General features: G+C 48.8%; 1 protein-coding gene across 1 annotated transcript in view; it reads left to right on the top strand.

Moving 5' to 3' along the window:
* Window positions 1-17,727, top strand: part of LOC102461324 (uncharacterized) — a 150,336-nt gene extending 132,609 nt beyond the window's left edge. The window contains exons 5-7 of the mRNA XM_075912497.1: window positions 5,433-5,498; window positions 11,001-11,114; window positions 11,594-17,727. Of these exons, the coding sequence (XP_075768612.1) occupies window positions 5,433-5,498; window positions 11,001-11,114; window positions 11,594-14,076 (2,663 nt within the window). The 3' untranslated portion in view covers window positions 14,077-17,727. The remainder of the gene's footprint in view (window positions 1-5,432; window positions 5,499-11,000; window positions 11,115-11,593) is intronic.
* Window positions 17,728-20,558: the final 2,831 nt, after the last annotated feature.

Below are 20,558 nucleotides of genomic sequence, written 5' to 3'. Positions count from 1 at the left end.
TCCTTTATCCTTGTGGTTAGGTTTGAACTCACATCAGAAACTTTAACACAACACTCTGGGCCTATTAATCCACATACCCCTCCTTGAGCTGCTAGTAGATAGTCAAGAGCCAGTCTGTTTTGCTGGGTAAAGATTCTTAATTCATTTAAATTTTCCTGTACCACACCTAATACCCTTTCTGTGGTATTCATGAATTTTTCCATAAGCAGGGACATTGTTTTTAAATCATGATTTGTTTTTGCCTGCCCTACCCATGGAATGGTAGTTTCAGCTTCTGCAAGGGCAGTTTGTTCTATCCAGTTCCATGCTTTCTCCCAAGACCCATCCCGCTTATTCCTGATATGCCCTGGTGGCAAAGTGTCAACAATTCTCATAGCTGGTATCACAAGACCGAGGTAACAAAACCCTGAGGCATTCTGCGGAAGCCTTTTATAGGCAAATTTACCGCATATCCACCAATAATTATACATGTTCCACGAGTCAGACTGATATATCATCATGGCTCGGTTCCCAAAGGTGGTGTTACCTTCCTTGCAAAGGTCTGTACTAGTGGTCCCTCCCCATATGGTTGTTATTTCTGGTTTGAATAGGGTGCACCAAAGGTTTGTGGTAGACATAGTGGAACCATTATGCCATACATGTGTCCCATTCACCTTTGTTATAATGTGTGTGCAGCTTGATTTCCAGACAAAGGTGGTACCTGTAAGATTCCTACATAGGGGGCTTGTACCACTGAATGATAATTGGATGCACCCAGTCTGATTGAACCACACAGTTTGGTCATTTTGTTCCAGTAATGCATCACTTACTAGTCCGGTTTTGTTTAATGGAAGGGCACCTATTGGGTATCCACTATGCGCACTTTGTGGTGCCCAGGCACACACCCAACAGTTAGTTTTGTTTGCGGCTCGTGCCATACCTTCTGCCAGCTGCAGAAAGGTGTTAGTACCAATACCATTCCCCCCTTGGAGCCAAATAAGGCCTATATAAAGGAGGAACAAGAGTTTAGCCATTGTGCAGGGATTGTAATCCTTTCAGCACTTGCGCGGACGGAGGTTATAAGTAGAAAACCCACCGTCCTCTGACAAAATGCAGGTAGGGTCAATGGCAAGGTCGGGTGCAGATTGTTGTGGAATGTCAACGTGACTAGTAGGACCAGAAGGGATCTGGCCTGTAGTTAGAGCGTAGTGAATGAGGTCCAGGTCTTTGATTTCCGATGATGTATATGCCTCGTTCAGGAGAAGTGATTCAATTTCTTTCTCAGAAAGCGGTAGAAAGTTGTTCTCTTCTGGCTCTGGGCTGACAGGTTTAGTAGGAGACAATATGTCGGGAGAGGCAAATTGACACAACTTCTGAGGGTCAACGGTGCGGCGCACGTGGCTTGCGTGTATCCAAGAATCTCGCTCGGCTACCTTCACAGCCGTGTTGGTAGTCAGCAGGACTTGGAAGGGACCATTCCACCTTGGAGATAGGCAGTCTTTCCTCCGGAATTCTTTTATCAGGACCCAGTTTCTTGGTTGCACATCATGGCAAGGCACATCAGTTGGGACAGGTAAGGCTTCTGCAACCTGAGAGGAGAGACTAAAAGCAATTTTAGACAGATGTATACAGTATTGAAGTAGTTCATCATAACATTCAGACAAGTGGGAAGGATTAATTTTTCCAGGAGGCTCAAATCCAAGTAAAATTGGCCTCCCAAATAGGATTTCATGAGGGGTGAGACCATGTTTGCGGTTTGGGGTATTTCGGATATGCATGAGGGCAAGGGGCAATGCCTGTGGCCACTTGAGTCCAGTATCAGAGATAATCTTGCTTAACTTCCGTTTGATATTGAGGTTTTTCCTTTCAACATGCCCTGAACTTTGGGGATGATATGGAGTATGGAATCGTTGTTCTATGTGGTGGGCTCTACACAGATCTTGCAGGATTTTGGCCGTGAAATGGGTTCCCTTATCCGAGTCAATTTTTAAAGGGATTCCAAATCTGGGAACCACCTCAGTAGCTAATTTCTTCACCACAGTAGTGGCGTCCGCTCGGCGGCAAGGGAAAGCTTCCACCCAACCACTGAACACACATACAATAACCAGACAATACTTGAACCCACAGGAAAGGGTTAACTCTATAAAATCAATCTGCAAATATTGGAAGGGTCCATAGGCCCAAGTATGAGCACTCAGAGTAGTCTTTTCTCCACCCTGGGTAGAGAACTTTTGGCAAGTAGCGCAATTGCTGTTGATTTTAGCAGCAGCTTGGTGAATCCCGGGTGCATACCAATGCTTCAGAATCTGGTCTGCTACCCCCCTTTTGTTCATATGTCCTAATCCATGGGTAATGGTAGCAAAGTGGGACACCAACGTAGAAGGAGCCACAGGTCGTCCGTCTGGTGAAAGCCAAATGTTATTATCTTGAATACGACACCTAGCTTTGTACCAATTGTGTCGTTCCTTCTCAGGTGCCCAAGATTGCAACAGGGATAAATCATTTAGAGTCAGGGGAACAGAAACAGCAACCAGGATTTGAAATGGAGCAGGAGGTCCACAGGCAGCTGCATTCTTGGCTGCAAAATTTGCCCGTCTGTTTCCTACTGATGCAGTATCAGTTTTATCAGTATGAGCACTGCAATGCATAATAGAAATAGCAAAAGGTAATTGAATAGCAAGCAAGAGGTCATTAACAAGGGATCCATTAGAAATAGCACTTCCCGAGGATGTTAAGAATTCTTGATGTTTCCAAATCTGACCTACAGAATGACAGATATTAAAAGTATACATTGAATCAGTATAAATGTTAACAGATTGATCAGTAGCTAAAATACAGGCACGAGTGAGAGCAATTAGTTCAGCAGCTTGTGCACTTTTTATCCCTGGAAGAGAATGAGCTTCAATTATTGCATGATCAGAAACAACAGCATACCCGCTTATAAGGTTTCCCCTTTCATCCCTTTTACATGACCCATCAGTGTAATACACTAAATCAGGATTGGACAAAGGAATGTCCCTTAGATCAGATCGTGGGGTACAAGTGAGGTCCACCAATGCTAAACAATCATGGGGTTCCATCTCATGGGGCTCTCCATCAGTAGGGTTAGGAAAAAGGGTGGCAGGATTTAAAGTAGAACAGCGTACTATAGAGACATTCTGGGCTCCTAAAAGGGCTTTCTCATAGTTAGTCAGTCTTTGCATTGACAAATGCTGGGTCTTAGTCTTATTCAACAAAGCTTGCACTGCATGGGGTACAGCAAGTGTCAGGTGGTGACCCAATACCAGGCTGTGATGGGCCGGCCCCTGACCAGGGGCAGGGGGAGCGGAGCCCCCGCCGGCCGTCACTCTCCCGGGGGCGGGGCGAGCGGAGTCCCCGCCGGTGGGGTTCTGCCGGCCAGCCCCAGACCCCCCAGCAACCCCGCAACTCCAGCCGCCGGGGGCGGCAGGTGGGGGCGCTTCCCCCGCGCCTGCGCCGGCAGCTGATGGGCGGCTCACCCCCCGCCGGCGCACTCAGGGAAGGCGGGGCCAGAGCGCACGGCCACTGGCGAGGGCCGACAGCGGGGACGTGCCCAGAAGGGGCGGGGCCCCGAGTGGCGGCCGGCGCGGCGGGCCAGTTTAAAAGTGCCCGCCGCCGGAGAAGCAGGGCGCAGGCTCCTCGCGGCAGCGGAGGAGCAACCCCCGCCGCAGGACGGAGCGTGAGCGCCACACAGCCCGGCGCTGGTCCCGGGGCCTCCGGGACAGCCACTGCCCCTGGCGAGTGCTCAGCCCCTCACCAGACGGCGGGCGGACCCCGCCGCGCCGAGCCAGGAGGGACCGGGACGGACAGGAGCACGCCAGGGCCGGAGAACTCACCCCCGAGACTCCGACGGAACATCGGATGTCGCGGACCGCCGAGTTGAGGTAGGCGCCCGGGCGACGGGGATCGGCCGGCAGATCCAACGGGAGGGAGGAAGGAGCCCGGGGCAGGGCGCTTCTGGCGACCGTGGGTGGATGTGACAAAGGGGGGAGAATCCTCACCCCCCCCCCGTCCACCGTGCCGGGGCGCTAGTGGCCCCGGCGCTTAGGGCCCCGGGCTGAGACCCGGAGAGAGGGCGGGACCAGGTCCCCCTCCCTCCACATGGGGAGCGTCCAGCACCCGACAGCCACACTAACTGACAGGGACCAAACTAGAACCCCGGACCGGGGGGGAAGACTTAAAGCTAGGGGCTTCGGCCCCACCCCGCTCGGCGGGTACTCACGGCCCGGGGTTCGCTGACCCCCCCTTCCGGCTGGGAGGGGGTGATCGCACCCCAGGGGCCCGGACCCCACATCGGTGGTCCAGGGACAACGCAGAACGAAAGGAGGACCAAAGGGGTCCTCAGACCCCCCTCTCGGACCGGCAGGGGGTGATCGCACCCCGAAACCCTCCCACAGGCATTGACTTTTTTCTAATAGTACAGCAGGTGCGGCTACAGCTCTAAGACACGGGGGGAAACCCTTTGCTACTGGGTCAAGCTGAGCACTAAAATAAGCTACAGGACGAAGGCGATTTCCAAATGGCTGACATAATACTCCCGAAACGACCTGATCCTGTTCGTGGCAAAAAAGAGTAAAGGGTTTATCATAATCAGAGAGCCCAAGAGAGGGTGGAGAGACCAAAGCAGCTTTCACTTTTTGAAAGGATTTTTCTTCCTCCTCTGTCCACGGGACGGGATCCTTCACCTTGTCACATGTCAGAGATACAAGGTGTTTTACAAGACCAGAGAAATTAGGAATCCATTGTCTGCAATAGCTAGCAGCACCTAAGAGAGACCGAACCTGTTTCTTAGTTACTGGGCGAGGGAGAGAAAGAACAGAGGTTATGCGTTTATCAGTAAGCTTTCGCCCTTCTTGGGATATGAGGTGACCCAAATATTTAACCTCTGCTTTACAGAACTGGAGCTTTGCCTTGGAGGCTTTGTGACCCCTCTTTGCTAATTCACACAGCAAATGAACAGTATCTGTTTTACATGCTTCATGATTTGGTGAGGCTATCAGTAAATCATCAACATACTGAACAAGGGTAGACTCTTTTGGCAAAGAAATTGAATCAAGGTCCCTTTTTAACAGTTGTGAGAAAAGGGTGGGACTTTCAGTATACCCTTGAGGAAGTCTGGTCCAGGTCAGCTGCTCCCCTTTATAGGAAAAAGCAAACAAAAACTGTGAATCCTTATCAGTGGGAATGGAGAAGAAGGCTGAACATAAATCTATGACAGAGAAACATTTAACACCTGCAGGGATAGAGGACAATATTGTTGCTGGATTAGGAACCACAGGAAATCTGGGGATAACAAACTGATTTACAGCTCTTAGGTCCTGCACAAATCTATAGATCTGTCTTCCTTGATCATCAAATTTCCCCTCCTTTTTGACTGGAAGTATTGGGGTATTACACACAGACTGTGTTCTTATGAGCACTCCTTGTTCCAACAGGGAGGAGATTACAGGCGCTATGCCCTCCTCTGCTTCCTGGGACAAGGGGTACTGAGACACTCGAGGGTAAGGCCGGCCGTGTTTATACCTGATCCGTACAGGCTCTGCTGTTAACAGTTTCCCAACTTCATTGGAGTGAGAAGCCCACAAAGACGTTGGTACCTGGTCCAGCTCCACACTCTCCAGTTTGGAGTCTGGGTTTATACCTTGTCCGTCTGTTGTTAACATCATGAGGAAATTTGGTGCCTGATTATGGGGTATATCAACAAAGACCCCTTCAGGGGAACAATAAATTGTAGCATTCAATTTACACAGCAGATCTCTACCCATCAAGTTTACAGGCGTACTGGGAGATAACAGAAAGGCATGTTCCTCTGTCAAAGGCCCAATGGTTAAGGAACACGGTTCACTCATTGCATGGGGTATACTTACTCCCCCCACCCCCACAGCATTTACTATTTCTCCAGTTCTGGCCAGACTGGGAGCTTCATCCTCTCTTATTGTGGAAAGAGAGGCACCAGGATCAATTAGAAATTCATGTTTGTTTCCATTAACGGAAAATGAAACTAAGGCATCAGGTGTAGCAGAAAGAGAGACAGAAGGTAACAGAGAGCATTGCAATGTATTATCAGTAACCTCTGGGCATAGTCAGAACGGATTACTCCTTTGTCGGTCCTCCGGAGGGTAGTCTCTGTTGGGTGCACCTGCTGGAAAGGGGTTAGTATTGGGCCACCTCTGTCCTTGTGACGATGGTCCGGACTGTCTGTTGGGGCCCTGGTTAAATCTAGTTTGTCGTCTTTTACGGCATTCATTTTTCCAATGGCCAAACCCACCACAGTAATTACACACATCATTAGGTTGGGGGCCACGCCGGGGTCTGTTTAGGCCTTCCCTCTGACCTTTTGGTTGCCCGTGGCCTTGTAAATCTTGTATTTGTAGTGCCATTAGGGTATTTTTAAGTTCCTTATTCTTTTGTTTTTCTATTTGCAAGTTGTCAAAGAACTGAGTTGCAGCTTCCAAAATTTTCTCAGTAGTTTCCATTTTCCATCCAATCATATTATTAATAATCTTGTCTCCAATTTCTGGTCTTAAATTCTGCACAAAGGTGGTTACTACCATAGTGCGCATATTGGCATCATTTGGGTTAAAGGTGCTATACTTTCTCATGGCTGCAAAGAGCCTTGCCTGAAAATCAACAGGGCTTTCATCTGGCTTCTGTTTGCAGTTATATACTTTAGACCAATCAGTTTGCACTGGAACCATTTCGGTAATTGCATTCAGGAGACCTGTACGGTCATTTGCTAGCCCGGTACGTTCTGCAGCAGTAGCAGGAATTCCTGGCAAATCTTGGGGCCATTGCTCACCCAGGTGGACAGAAGTATCCCCAGGGCCTCGCCTTGCTTGGGTGTAAAGAGCTTGCTTCTCATGGGGTTCTATTATTCCCGAGAGTAGCATGTCAACGTCTCTGTGGGTAGGCTGATAAACTTCAAAAATCTGGCGCAACTCCCTTTGCAAGCCCACAGGATCCTCTCTTATTTTTGGGAGAGTAAACTTAAAATTCATGATGTCATTAGGTGTCCAGGGGACATGGATAAGTGCTGGGGCGCCCCCTGCTGGATTAGGAAATTGTCTTAGTGGGAAAAGATTAACATTCTCTTTAAACAGTCCAGGAAAACTTTTAGGTCCAACTTCAATAATCACATCCTTATTTACTTCATTACTTATAGTCACTGAGTTATTTTTGGGATCTATTTTAGTTATAACAAACCCCAGGTCCTTTAAGTCTTTTGCCAATGTCCGCTGCAGCATTTTTGAGGAGACTTCTGACTACTTCAGAATTACTGGACTCTGAGTATGCTCACAGTCTGAAGTTTTATTGGCCAGGTTGACATTCCCCACTGCCCCTGCAGAGGTGTGAGTATGTGCGGGGGATTTAAATTGGGCTGATGCAGCTGAATGATCGGTAAGCAATATTTGGTGATGCTGGGGCAGGTCGGTGGGAAGGGGAGCCGGGAAATTGGGGACCCACAGGTCCAATAGATCTTCAGGTGGGTCTGGCAGCGGAGCTGGTGGTTTCGAGATGGATGGGTAAATTCCGCTGGGCACGCTTGGTGTAGGAACGTACGGAGGTGGACAAACTTTAGAGGAGTCAGATTTCTCCTTTATTTCTGCCAATTGTTTTTTCAGTTTTTCATTTGAGTCCTTTAGGCTAGCCATTATAGATTTATCTCTTAATTTAGAGGCTTGATCATCCCAGAGGTGGCAATAATTCATCTGGGAGGGGTGACTGGACTCTAAGACACCCTTTAAATAATTTAATTTCTCTAATTGAAAGGTACCTTGAACTGGGAATTGCAATTCTGATTCTACATAAGTATATTCATTCCACGCGTGTGTGAGCTTTGCCAGCCTCCTGAGCTTAAGACCTGCTGGCAATTTCCCTGGCTGGCTATAAATCTGCAGCATTTTACCCAATGGGGTTTTTGGATCTATCTTAGATCCTTTATTCCCCATAATCCCTGTCCTATTACCTATAAGACAGTTCCAATCCGGCACTAACCTGCCTTCCTCTCAGCTTCAAGCCTGAGCTGACCCTGTTTCTGTGTCTTCCCACAGTCCCCTTTTAAACAAAAACTTATTCAAAACCAAAAAAATAAAGAAAAAGAAAAGAGAAAGACTTACAGTTGCTTGGGAAGGATGTTCTAACGTAGGGTGGACGCTTACCGCCAGTGAAAGCAGCCGTTCAGGACAAGGAGAGAGGAACAGAACAGTGAGATTTTTAACACGGATCTCTTACCGATTTGTATGGCGCCTTTCTGTTCAGTCTCTCCAGTCCGGCTCGTCACAATCGCCTGGTGTCCCGATCCATCCCGCTCCTGACACCATAAATGACGGAGAATTTAATCCGAGGGTTCGGATGGGGGCCCAAAACCCCTACCAAATCAATTCCAGACACCCTTCTTAAGCAACCAGCTTTATTCAGGAATGCATTCCAGGGCAAAAACCTCCAGGATACTCAGGAGAAAAAAAGTTTCTGCAAAGTTTCTGCAAATGCCCAAACAAAAGGCAAGGTCTTTTGTACTTTCTTACATGGTAATTACCCCCCTTTTACTGACCACTTACAATTGCATGCATATACAGGTCATGCCCCTTTGCACCAAATTCCCTCCAGTCATCATTTGTCCCCTCACTGTCATTTTGCAGGCCTTACAACAGGGTTCAAATCAGTTTCACTTGTCCCCTCCTTTTGTATACCTGTGTTCAAGCATGTACCTCTTTACAAAGACCAGACTTTAACAGCAGGGGTCATATTGATAACAGTTAAGTTTATCCTTCAGCTGCAAGAATGAGGGGAAAGAGCATGTTTATATATCAGAAAGGACAATACCTGCATTGGCCAGACTCTTTATTTTTCCAGGCTGCAAGGATGAAGGGGAAAAAAAAATATTCAAAGCACAATGCCTTCTCTAGCTAGATTCCTACATGATTATATTGCCTTCCCAGACACCTATTAATTCTTACATATCCCAACAATGTTCATCACCACGCTTCCTTCTGGTGAACAGGGGTGTCAGACACTTAAAGAACATACTAATTCATCCCCATCTTCCCAGTTTTCAGTGGCCAGAAGCAGGGTACTGTCCCACCGACGTTATTTCTCCTACACACACCGTTCACCTACCTTTGAAATAGCCCAGAGTTTAACCCCAGAGCTGTGTGTGTACTAGAGCGGGTATGACAACACTCTTTGTCACTGAGATGTGGGGAGCCATTGAGCCCTGCACCACCCACCACAGCCAGTTGTGCGTCAGTCAGCAGGTAGAACAGCAAGTTAATTACTTCACAGGGATACAGCATGGAACAGATTAGGAATGTGTGTAGTTGATTATCCGATAAGCCTAGACTCAAATTTCAAAGGCAGTGGAGACCGGGGGAGCAGGAGCTGGTGCTATCAGGTAGCAGTGTGGGTGAAGGGGCCATTGGAAGCTGCCAGGAAGTAGGCCCAGGCTCAGCGTGGGCAGGGACTGCTCCAGCAGCAATTCCTGTCCACAGAGGATCTTAACTTCCTGCTGGGACCCCCTGTGGACACTGGCTGCTAGACCTGGTCAGAGTTGAGACTGAGCAAGCCCAGCTCTTAGGCTCTCTCTACACTGGACCCCTTTTCCGGAAAAGGGATGCAGATGAGACAAGTCAGAATTGCAAATGAAGCGGGGGATTTAAATATCCCCCCTTCATTTGTATAAACATGGCTGCCGCTTTTTTCCGGCTCAGGGCTTTGCCGGAAAAAAGCGCCAGTCTAGACGGGGATCTTTAAAATCAGGAATAAGGGACCTTTCGGAAAAGGCTTTATTTTCCGAAAGATCCCCGTCTAGACTGGCGCTTTTTTCCAGCAAAGCCCCGAGCCGGAAAAAAGCGGCAGCCATGTTTATACAAATGAAGTGGGGGATATTTAAATCCCCTGCTTCATTTGCAATTCCGACTTGTCTCATCTGCATCCCTTTTCCGGAAAAGGGGTGCAGTGTAGACACAGCCAGCCTGTATTTAAACTGCAGAGCTGCTGCAGGGGTACCTCCCAGACTGGCACAACCTGAATCTGAGCACACTTCATCCCTTATAAACTAATCATGTAGTTGATAACAATTCTATTGATTGCATGATTAGTTATATACCCACGTCTTAGCATTCCTAGAACAGACTTGTTAGCACAGTCAAAAAACAGGACTATGTAGCACTTTAAAGACTAACAAGATGGTTTATTAGGTGATGAGCTTTTGTGGGCCAGACCCGTGAGAGGAAGTGGGTCTGGCCCACGAAAGCTCATCACCTAATAAACCATCTTATTAGTCTTTAAAGTGCTACATAGTCCTGTTTTTTGATTCAGCTACACCAGACAAACACGGCTACATTTCTATCACTATTGTTAGCACAGGAACTTGGAGGAGTAAGTACAATCCATTTTGGGGAGAAGGGGGCCCAGAGCCAAGGGATCTGCCCCCAAGCCAGCAAGACTCATTTTCACCCTCCACAGTTCATCCCTGGCTGCAACCAGCCCCACCTCAAGCCTTTGACAAGCTTCCTTTGCATATGGTGTCACCTGGACTCACACCCCTCCCAGGCTCAGATTACAATAAGCCTGGGCCATTGTGAACATGCTGGCCTGTTTATCCTCCCTCAGTGAGTAATTCCCATTGTCATCTAGATAGTGGTGCAGTGCCCAGGGAACTGAGGCACACACATGGGGTTATTACAGGGCAGTAGAAATCACATGCAACACAAGAAAGCAAACAGAGTGAATACAATCTCAACTTCATCACATTCCCCCACCCCATTCTGTCCCCTTTCTGTCTTTGGTATTCCCCTGTTGGTTCTTTCTGCCCAGCACCAGAGAGTGACTCCTGCCTGGATTCTCTCCCTCCCAGTAGGTGCTAGGACAGTGAGGGAGAACAAGATGTCTGAGTTACCCCAATCCTATGTAGGATCATACTGAGCTCAGGGAATGTTCCTTGTGACACATGCTCTGCCCAGACTCTTTGTGCCTTAACCTTGACTGATTTCACTTTTGTACAGGATTCTTCATTCCGAAACCTGACCTAATCGCTTGGCTGGAACAAGGGGAAGAGCTGTGGGTCCAATATCTCCAGCACTCCAAAGAAATGGAGATCCAGAGATGCATCTACACAGGTGAGGAGTCAGGGAAACTGACACAGAAACCTTCCAGTAAGTGCAGGAAAAGCTGAGACTCCCCAAAATGAGCAGTAAACAAAAGTTCTTACTTCCGCCCCATGTATCCCAGGTAGGGCTGCAGGTATCACCCTGGCAAATATCTGCCATAACTCTACAGCCATCCTGTTGTCAGTCAGGAGTTCCTTCCCTACTTTTCCTTCCCTGGGAGTTTCTGAGAGTTGTGGAGACAGAATCCGATGTCTCAGTCTACCGAACTACTATTGTGCTTAAAAAACAACAAATAGTCCAGTAGCACCTTAGAGACTAACAAAACATGTTGGTATCGTGGGCACAACCCACTTCTTCAGATGACCGGAGTGTTGGAAGTCCAGATCCAAGAAATTGTGCAGTGCTTTCTGTCTTTGGGATTCCCCTGTTGGTTCTTTCTGCCCTGCAACAGATAGTGACTCCTACCTGGATTCTCTCTCTCCCAGCAGGTGCTAGTACAGTGAGGGAGAACAATGAGGAGAATCAACAGCAGGAAGGTTCTGAACTGGTAGAATCTCAAGGAACATTTGTGGAAGAAGCTGAAGGGGATTTTTCCCAGAGTGTACAACAAGGGGAAGCCTGGCAAAGTCGACACAGGTCAGAGAAGCAGCTGAAGAACAATCCAAGCAGGAAAGTGGAGCAATCCATTGAATGTGGGGGAGGATCCAGAGATCTCAAGGAAACTCCAGCCCAGCAGTCAAATTGCAATGGAAAGAAATCCTGTGAATACTCAGACTGTGGGGAAAAATTCAGTGAGAAGTCAGGCCTTAATCTGCCCCAGATAGGGCACTCAGGAGAGAGATTCTGCAAGTACCTTGAGAGTGGAAAAGCTTTGACTGAACTGTCATCCCGTATTGAACATGACATTATCCCTATGGGAGAGAAATCCCATAAATGCTTTGAGTGTGGGAAAAGCTTCACTTTGATATCAAATCTTAATAGACAACAACAAACCCACACTGGAGAGAGGCCATATAGATGCTTGGAATGTGGGGAAAACTCTCAGAGGTCAAACCTTATTTTACATCAGAGAATCCACACAGGAGAGAGGCCATATAAATGCCACAAGTGTGGGAAAGGTTTTACTGAGCGATCAGCCCTTCTTAGACATGTGGGAACCCACACAGGAGAGAGACCATATAAGTGCCATCAGTGTGGGAAAAGCTTCAGTCAGAGTTCACACCTTATTATCCATCAAGGAGTGCACACAGGGGAAAGACCTTATAAATGCCATGAATGTGGGAAAGATTTCAATATGCGATCAGCCCTTACTGTCCATGAGAGAACCCACACAGGAGAGAGACCATATAAATGCCATGAATGTGGGAAAGGTTTCATAGTACGATCAGCTCTTACTGTCCATGAGAGAACCCACACAGGAGAGAGACCATATACATGCCATGAGTGTGGGAAGGCTTTCACTGAGCCATCAGCCCTTCTTAGACATGAGAGAACCCACACTGGAGAGAGACCATATAAATGCCATGAATGTGGAAAAGGTTTCACTAGGCAATCAGTCCTCGTTACACATGAGAGAGCCCACACAGGAGAGAGGCCATATAAATGCCATGAATGTGGGAAAGGTTTCACTATGCGATCATCACTTACTCTCCATGAAAGAACCCACACAGGAGAGAGACCATACCAATGCCATAAATGTGGGAAAGGTTTCACTATGCGATCGGCACTCATTAGACATGAGAGAACCCACACCGGCGAGAGGCCATACAAGTGCTTTGACTGCGGGAAAAACTTCAGTCAGAGTTCTTACCTTATTATGCATCAGAGAGTACACACAGGAGAGAGACCATATAAATGTCATCAATGTGGGAAAGATTACATTGATCAATCAGCCCTTACTGTCCATGAGAGAACCCACTCTGGAGAGAGACCATATAAATGCCATGAGTGTGGGAAAGATTACACTGATCAATCAGCCCTTACTATACATGAGAGAATCCACACAGGAGCAAGACCATATAAATGCCATGAATGTGGGAAAGATTTCACTATGCGATCAGCCCTTACTGTCCATGAGAGGACCCACACAGGAGAGAGACCATATAAATGCCAAGAATGTGGGAAAGATTTCACTGTACGATCAGCCCTTACTGTCCATAAGAGAACCCACACAGGAGAGAGACCATATGAATGCCATGAATGTGGGAAAGGTTTCACAATGCGATCAGCCCTTACTGTCCATGAGAGAATCCACACAGGAGCAAGACCATATACATGTCATGAATGTGGGAAAGGTTTCACTATGCGATCAGCCCTTACTGTCCATGAGAGAACCCACACAGGAGAGAGACCATATAAATGCCATGAATGTGGGAAAGGTTTCACTGTACGATCAGCCCTTACTGTCCATGAGAGAATCCACACAGGAGAGAGACCATATAAATGCCATGAATGTGGGAAAGGTTTCATAATGCAATCAACCCTTACTGTCCATGAGAGAACCCACACAGGAAAGAGACCAGGGAAGTGCTTTGACTGTGGGAAAAGCTTCAGTCAGACTTCATACCTTATTATGCATCAGAGTGCGCACACAGGGGAGAGCCCATTTAAATGCCATGAGTGTGGGAAAGGTTTCAGTGATCTTACTGACAATGGAGGAAACCATACTGTAGAGAGACCATATAAATGCCAGGAATGTGGGAAAGGTTTCACTGAACGATCAGCCCTCATTAGACATGAGAGAACCCACACAGGAGAGAGACCATATAAATGCCATGAGTGTGGGAAAGGTTTCACTCAACGATCAGACCTGACTGTACATGAGAGAACCCACACAGGTGAGAGACCATATAAGTGCTTTGACTGTGGGAAAAGCTTTGGGCGCACCTCACACCTTACTAGGCATCAGAGAATCCACACAACTCCTGCATCAGCAAATCCCCCAGGGAAGAAACCTCTTAGATTGCATTAGCACTGGGCATTAGAGACTGCTTTATGGCCAAGGGAAAGTCTCTAAGTGCCCTGCCTTATTCCACAAACAGATGAGTGAGATTTGGGTCCCAGGTTTTCAGCTGTCCAGCTGTGGGGTGAGGAGACAGCTGGCCCTCTGGCTCTGCCTGGTCTGAGTAAACCCCAGGGCTACGTCTAGACTGGCATGATTTTTCGGAAATGCTTTTAACGGAAAAGTTTTCTGTTAAAAGCGTTTTCGGAAAAGAGCATCTAGATTGGCATAGATGCTTTTCTGCAAAAGCACTTTTTGCGGAAAAGCATCAGTGCCAATCTAGACGCGCTTTTGCGCAAAAAAGCCCTGATCGCCATTTTAGCCATCGGGGCTTTTCTGTGCAAAACAGTACTGTGCTGTCTACACTGGCCCTCTTGTGCAAATGATTTGCACAAGAGGGCTTTTGCCCGAACGGAAGCAGCATAGTATTTCCGCAAGAACACTGATAATCTTACATGAGATCGTCAGTGTTCTTGCGGAAATTCAAGCGGCCAGTGTAGACAGCTGGCAAGTTTTTCCAGAAAAGTGGCTGATTTTCTGGAAAAACTGGCCAGTCTAGACACAGCCCAGGTGTACGTGTGTGATCCTCATCACCTCTCCTGCCAGCTGCAGCCCTGGCTGCTGGGCCATAGGTGGGAGAAGAAACAGATACAAACTTTTTCAGATGTTCCCTGTGACTGCCTCAAGTTCTTCTTCTCCCTTCCTGTCCCAGCTGGGATCCCCCTGCCATGGACATTATAAGAAGGACACTTAAGGCAGCCCCCAGTTTACCTCTTGACACCCATCCCAATTCCCCATCTGCCACCACCACTTGGCTAGGCTCCCTCACTCTTCCCTGAAAAGGGTGTATGCATAAAGGCTGCTAAATCCTCCCCTCCCCAAGTCTTTCAGGGATGCTGGGATCCTCTCACCTTAAGCAGAGTGATTGCTAGTTCCCTGTGTGGCTAGATTGGCTGATTCCCAGACACAGGGAGGGAGGAGGTTTCATTTGATGCGCCTGCCCTTAGCAAAATTCTCATCTCCTATTGGCCAGAAACTGGCCAATGGGAGCTGGAGGATTTTACTAGGGGGCAGAGACAGCACAAAAAGCTTTTTCCTTCTTGCCCAGGCTGTATGGCTACGTACAGCTGGCTGTTTAAAGCAGCTACAGCTGCTCTTTAGTAAGAGTGCCAGTGAGGCTGCAGTGGGCCAGATCTGCCCCATTAAACACTTCTTGCCCACCACTGCTCCAGGCCATGCTGAAAAGCATTTATTATATGTCCATTTCCTGCCTGATGGGCCAGAGCTCAATAGATCATGGATCAGCAACCTTTCCAAAGTGAGTTGCCAAGATTTAACCCACCTGCCCAGGGCCGCACCGCTCTCCCAGGAGGCTGGGGGGTGGGAGAGGGTTTCTCTTCACCATGGGCCCTGCTTGGTTTCCTGCCCTGGACCTCACTCCAGCTTTTCCTGTGAGGAGTGGCAGAGCAGCAGATGCACATTTTCCTGCAATCTGGATCCAGCGTGGAGCTTTGAGGCTTCCTAGGCCAGCCTGAGCTGCCAGACTTTGCCCTTCAGTGCCCACACACATGCACCCCATCTTCTCTGCTCCCCCCCCCCCCCACTGGCTGCAATTGGGTCTCAGGCTGGGGGCTGTGACAGACCCAAGAATACACTGTGAAGTTGATGTCCCAGGTAGAGAAAGGGGTGGGGCCAAATTGCCATGAGGGGCAGCTTGGCTGACTTATGTCCTTTCCTCTTCTGCAGAGACAATGCACACATAACACCACATTACACATCCTATGTCAGCAGCACCACAAATGTACCTAGACTCTTCCCCCCACCCCAAAGCTCAGTGCCATGTCTGCAGGGCACACTTAATGAATGGGCTCCCCTTCACTCCTCCCTGCCCCCACACAGGAAGTTGGCACTGGCTCCAATTTTGCAGGGTGTATGATGCTTGATCGCCAGCACAGGCTCCCAGGTATAGGTGTGGAGGAGTGAGGGAGAGCCTGTTCATTGCACATGCCACTGAAAATCATCTTGTTCCACTTACGGCATGTGTTCCAGACATTGCTGCCCCCTGCACTAGATGCCAAAGCAGTGGGACAGTGAAACATGGTGTTTTCCTTCCAGTGCCATTAGAATGGGACCAGTGAGTCTGAGGCTTCTCTCCTTTCCCTATCACTCTCCCCCCTAGACGCAGGAATCTCTGTCCCAGCAATGGAGAGTTTTATCCTCTCCCCATTCTACTGCTACTCCTCCCCAAGGGTCACTGCCCACAGCAGCCTGGGCTCTCCAAGCACAGGGATCCCAGAGTGATTTCTGTGGTCCTAAGTCAGGTTCCTGAGGGATGCAGGAGAAAGCATCACAGGCATGGGCAGGGAAATCCCAGTGAACCTCCCAGCACAGTGGGACTGGTTCCATCTCTGGCCCAGGTTCCGTCTCTGGGTATAATTGCTGCTGGGCTTTTCTGGGCTACTCCAGCTTGTTCATTTATAGGAAGTTGGGGAATTTGTTTGAGCACAATGACATATAGAATTTTTGTAACTAACACAGTCAAGTAGTAAGGCAAGAAGTAAAGCAAGTTTAGCCACTTTAGACGAAAATGAGCAAATGTGTTTATTTCCCTGATTTTGAGGCTTAAGAGATTCCCTGATGTTTCACTCTATGAATGTGAAAATATTTAACAGCCCATCCTGTGTTGTGGGTTTTCTCTCTGTGTGAAGGCAGTTGGGTCGGACACTTTGATCTCCAGTTAGTTAGATGTATGGAGAACACAACACAAATGATCATTTGCCAGAATTTTCATTGTAATCATGTTGTATCATTTGCCACAAGCTGTGTGTGTGGTTGGAGCAATGACAATGGTCAGTATCTCTCAGCAGTGGGGGTAGGGAGGGATTGGAGCAGGGGAAGATGAGTGACATGGGGTAGGACATTGCCCTGATACTGCACCCCTCCGGGGATGACCCTAACTGCAGGTTTCTAATCTCCCACCCCAACTCCTGCAGGCTGGATCCACCTGAGCTGGGCCAGCTGCAGCCTGGCCACAGGGCTGTTCTCCGTGCCGACACCCAGGCTACGTCTACACTGGCACCCTTTTCCGGAAATGCTTAAAACGGAACAGTTTTCTGTTATAAGTATTTCCGGAAAAAGCGCATCTACATTGGCAGGATACTTTTCCGGAATCGTCATTTTCACAATCGAGGCTTTTTTGCAGAAAAGAAATCTGTGCTGTCTACACTGGCCCTTTTCCGGAACAGTTTTCCGGAAAAGGACTTTTGCCCAAATGGGAGCAGCATAGTTTTTCCGGAAAAGCGCTGATGATTTTACAGTAGATCGTCAGTGCTTTTCCAGAAATTCAAGGGGCCAGTGTAGACAGCTGGCAAGTTATTCCGGAAAAGCGGCTGATTTTCCAGAATAAGTGGCCAGTGTAGAGACAGCCCCAGAGTGTTTCCTTTTGTGTTGGTGCCTCAGGAACTCTCTCCACTTTTGAGCCCCCATGTGCGAATGCTGCTCTCTGGTGGGTGCCTGGAGGAGTGCTGGGCTGGGATGCAAAGTGCCAGGCTGAGTGGGGTGGGGACAGGAGTCTATCTTTGTTCCTTCTTTGCAAATAAAGCAGATTGTTAATTTCTCCCACTCCTGGTGTCCTTTTTTCTGCATTTACTGGCTTCCACCTTCCCATGGCTGCTGCTGGGAATCCCCATCTAGGATGGGGATGGCCCCTCTCCTGGAGGCCGGGGCTTGGGCTATTCCATGCAGGAAACCCCTTCTGAGGGGGAGAAGGGATGTTGCTGTGGTGTCCCTGAGAATATTCAGCCCACTTCTGCTCCTGCTCGCCTGGGGGCAGTAGCTTGGGGCTCATTTCCCCTTCCTCTCTTGGGTGGGGACACAGCTCTGAGTGAGGGTCTCACCTCTCAGGGGAGCTCTGACCAGTGAGCTGGGGCACGGCTTGGTTGAAATTTCTCCTGGAGACTCACAGGCTGGAGAGATGTTTGTTGAGAAGCATTTTGTAAACATCGATGGATTTAAACAGTTCCCTCAAGTGGTGGTTTTGAAGGTTTAATTTAAAAATATTCTCTGTTCGGATGTTCACAGTTGTAAGGAATTAGTGTGGGGGAGGGGGACTGTCAGCCAATGGGGAGCAATGAATGACAGTGATGCTGTCAGTCACAAAGCTTTACAGCCATAGATCAATGTAACTACAGGAAACAAAGGGGCCACAGGGCCATGCTGGCTGCCACTTCCCACAGCTCCCCTGGCCGGGAACAGGGAACCATGGCCACTGGGAGCTGCAGGTGAGATGCCTGCCGTCGGACAACACCAGCACAAGGCCTGGCAGCTGCACTCAGATTGCCCTAATGAACCATATGCGCCAGCGGGCTCCTCACCACTGTTCTCAAAGAGAACTTTTATGCCCTCTGGGTTCTGCTTGGGGAAGGAGGCACCAGTCATGTGACAGCCTCCCAGTGTGAGGAGCAAACTCCCAGCTCCCCTCCCCCAGTTGCTTTGCCATGAGGGAGGAGGGAATGTCAGGCAGTAGGGGGTGGAGGGATTTTCCCATCACAATTCAGGAGACACTGGCTGCCCTACGTGTGCCCAGGCCTGGCCTTTCAATGGTGTCAATTGGCAAAGGACTAAACAAGTCTCCCATCAACTGGTTTCTGTGGGACATTTGCTACTGCTGCAGAGGGCAGGAGCCATGGAGACAGGCCCCAGGGGGGCAGAGTTGCTTAGTTGGGGAAATGTCTTCTACACAGGTGAGGGGCAGCAGCTTGCTCCACATGATTCCCAGCCAGCTCCCTGGCGGTGAGGCATTGGCTGCTTCCTGGGTGACCTAATGTGAGAGCCCTGGCCCTTTGCCCTCTCCCTGATACTCCTCCCACAAAACTGCAGGGCTGCGTCTAGACTGGAAAGTTGTTGCTTTTGTGCAAAAACTTGCCAGCTGTCTACACTGGCCACTTGATTTTGCGCAAAAGCACTGACATTCTACTGTCCGAAATCAGTGCTTCTTGTGCAAATGCTTTGACGTTCCCATTCAGGCAAAAGCCCTTTTCTAGAAATGTTTTTGCACAAGAGGGCCAGTGTAGACAACTGAGAACCATTTTGCGCAAAAAAGCCCCGATGGCAAAAATGGCGATCGGGGCTTTCTTGCACAGAACTACGTCTAGATTGGCACGGACACTTTTCCGCAAAAAGTGCTTTTGCGGAAAAGCGTCCGTGCCAATCTAGACGCTCCTTTCCGCAAATGCTTCTAATGGAAAAACTTTTCCATTAAAAGCATTTGCGGAAAATCATGCCAGTCTAGATGCAGCCCAAATGTGCTTAGCCTGCAACCTGCAGATTTAAAGGTCAGAAGAGACAGTTAGATCATCTCCTCTGACACCTTCCCCACCCACATGTATTGGCAGCCTCCTGCATGGCACAGCAGAGAGTTTTGGACCCAAACAAATTCCAGAAAGGCATCTGATCTTCATTGCCAGCCCTGCACAGGTGGAGGAAGCACCACACCCCTTGAGAGTGGGGAGGGATTGATACAGTAACAGGAAGGGAAGTGACCCCAAAGCCACACTTAAGATGCATGCAGAGTTGGAGGGGCAGCTAGCAGAATAACCTCTGCAAGACCTGTCTGTGATTCCCATAGACAAAATTATTTCATCTCAGTCCCTCTGAAATTCAACCCCCTCCAAAAACCCCCCCAAAAGAACAACAAACCCACCCCCCTGGTTCTTTGCTGCCACCACCCAAATGATTCCAAGAAAATATAAAAATAAACCATTTTCCAGGGAAGATATCACTTGGAAAATCTCCTCCCTAAGGTAAAGCTCTTCCCCCTGCCCAAACCTCCATCTTGCTTGGAGTTGGGAAAACAAACGGGGAATCCACAGACAACAATGGACTCTGCCCTTGTAGAGTAAACTTCTAATAATCCAGCACCTTTAGGTGCTGCTGGGTTGGTCCGGTAGCGCCACCCCTTGGCGCTGCAAGATCAACCCAGCAGCACCTCAGTTGCTCTTGGGGATGCCTGGGGCAGAGCAGCTGGGGTGCTGCCAGGTTGGTCCCACAGCACCAAGGGGCGGCGCTACTGGACCAACCCAGCAGCACCCCAGCTGTCCCCAAGTCAGAGCTGCTCTGTTCCGGGCTTCCCAGAGTCAGCCACTGGTCAGTTTCAGCAGCGGCTGACTTGGGGACACCTGGGGCAGAGCAGCTGGGGTGCAGCCAGGTTGGTCCAGTAGCACCGAGGGGCAGCGCTACGGGACCTACTGGCAGCACTCCAGTTGCTCTGCCCCCGGCTTCCCCGATTCAGCCGCTGGTCAGTTTCAGCAGCGGCTGAATTGGGGAAGCCGGGGGAAGATCAGTGCTGGACCAATGGAGTTTTACTGTAACTAGGCACTGAGTCCTAAGGACACAACAATCAACCTATACCGGTTAATTAGAATAAAAAGAAAACTCTATTATCAAACCAAAAC

The sequence above is a fragment of the Pelodiscus sinensis genome, chromosome 31 (assembly GCF_049634645.1).
Source record: "Pelodiscus sinensis isolate JC-2024 chromosome 31, ASM4963464v1, whole genome shotgun sequence".
NCBI classification, from domain to species: domain Eukaryota; kingdom Metazoa; phylum Chordata; order Testudines; family Trionychidae; genus Pelodiscus; species Pelodiscus sinensis.
This window is presented reverse-complemented; position numbering and strand designations above follow the sequence as displayed.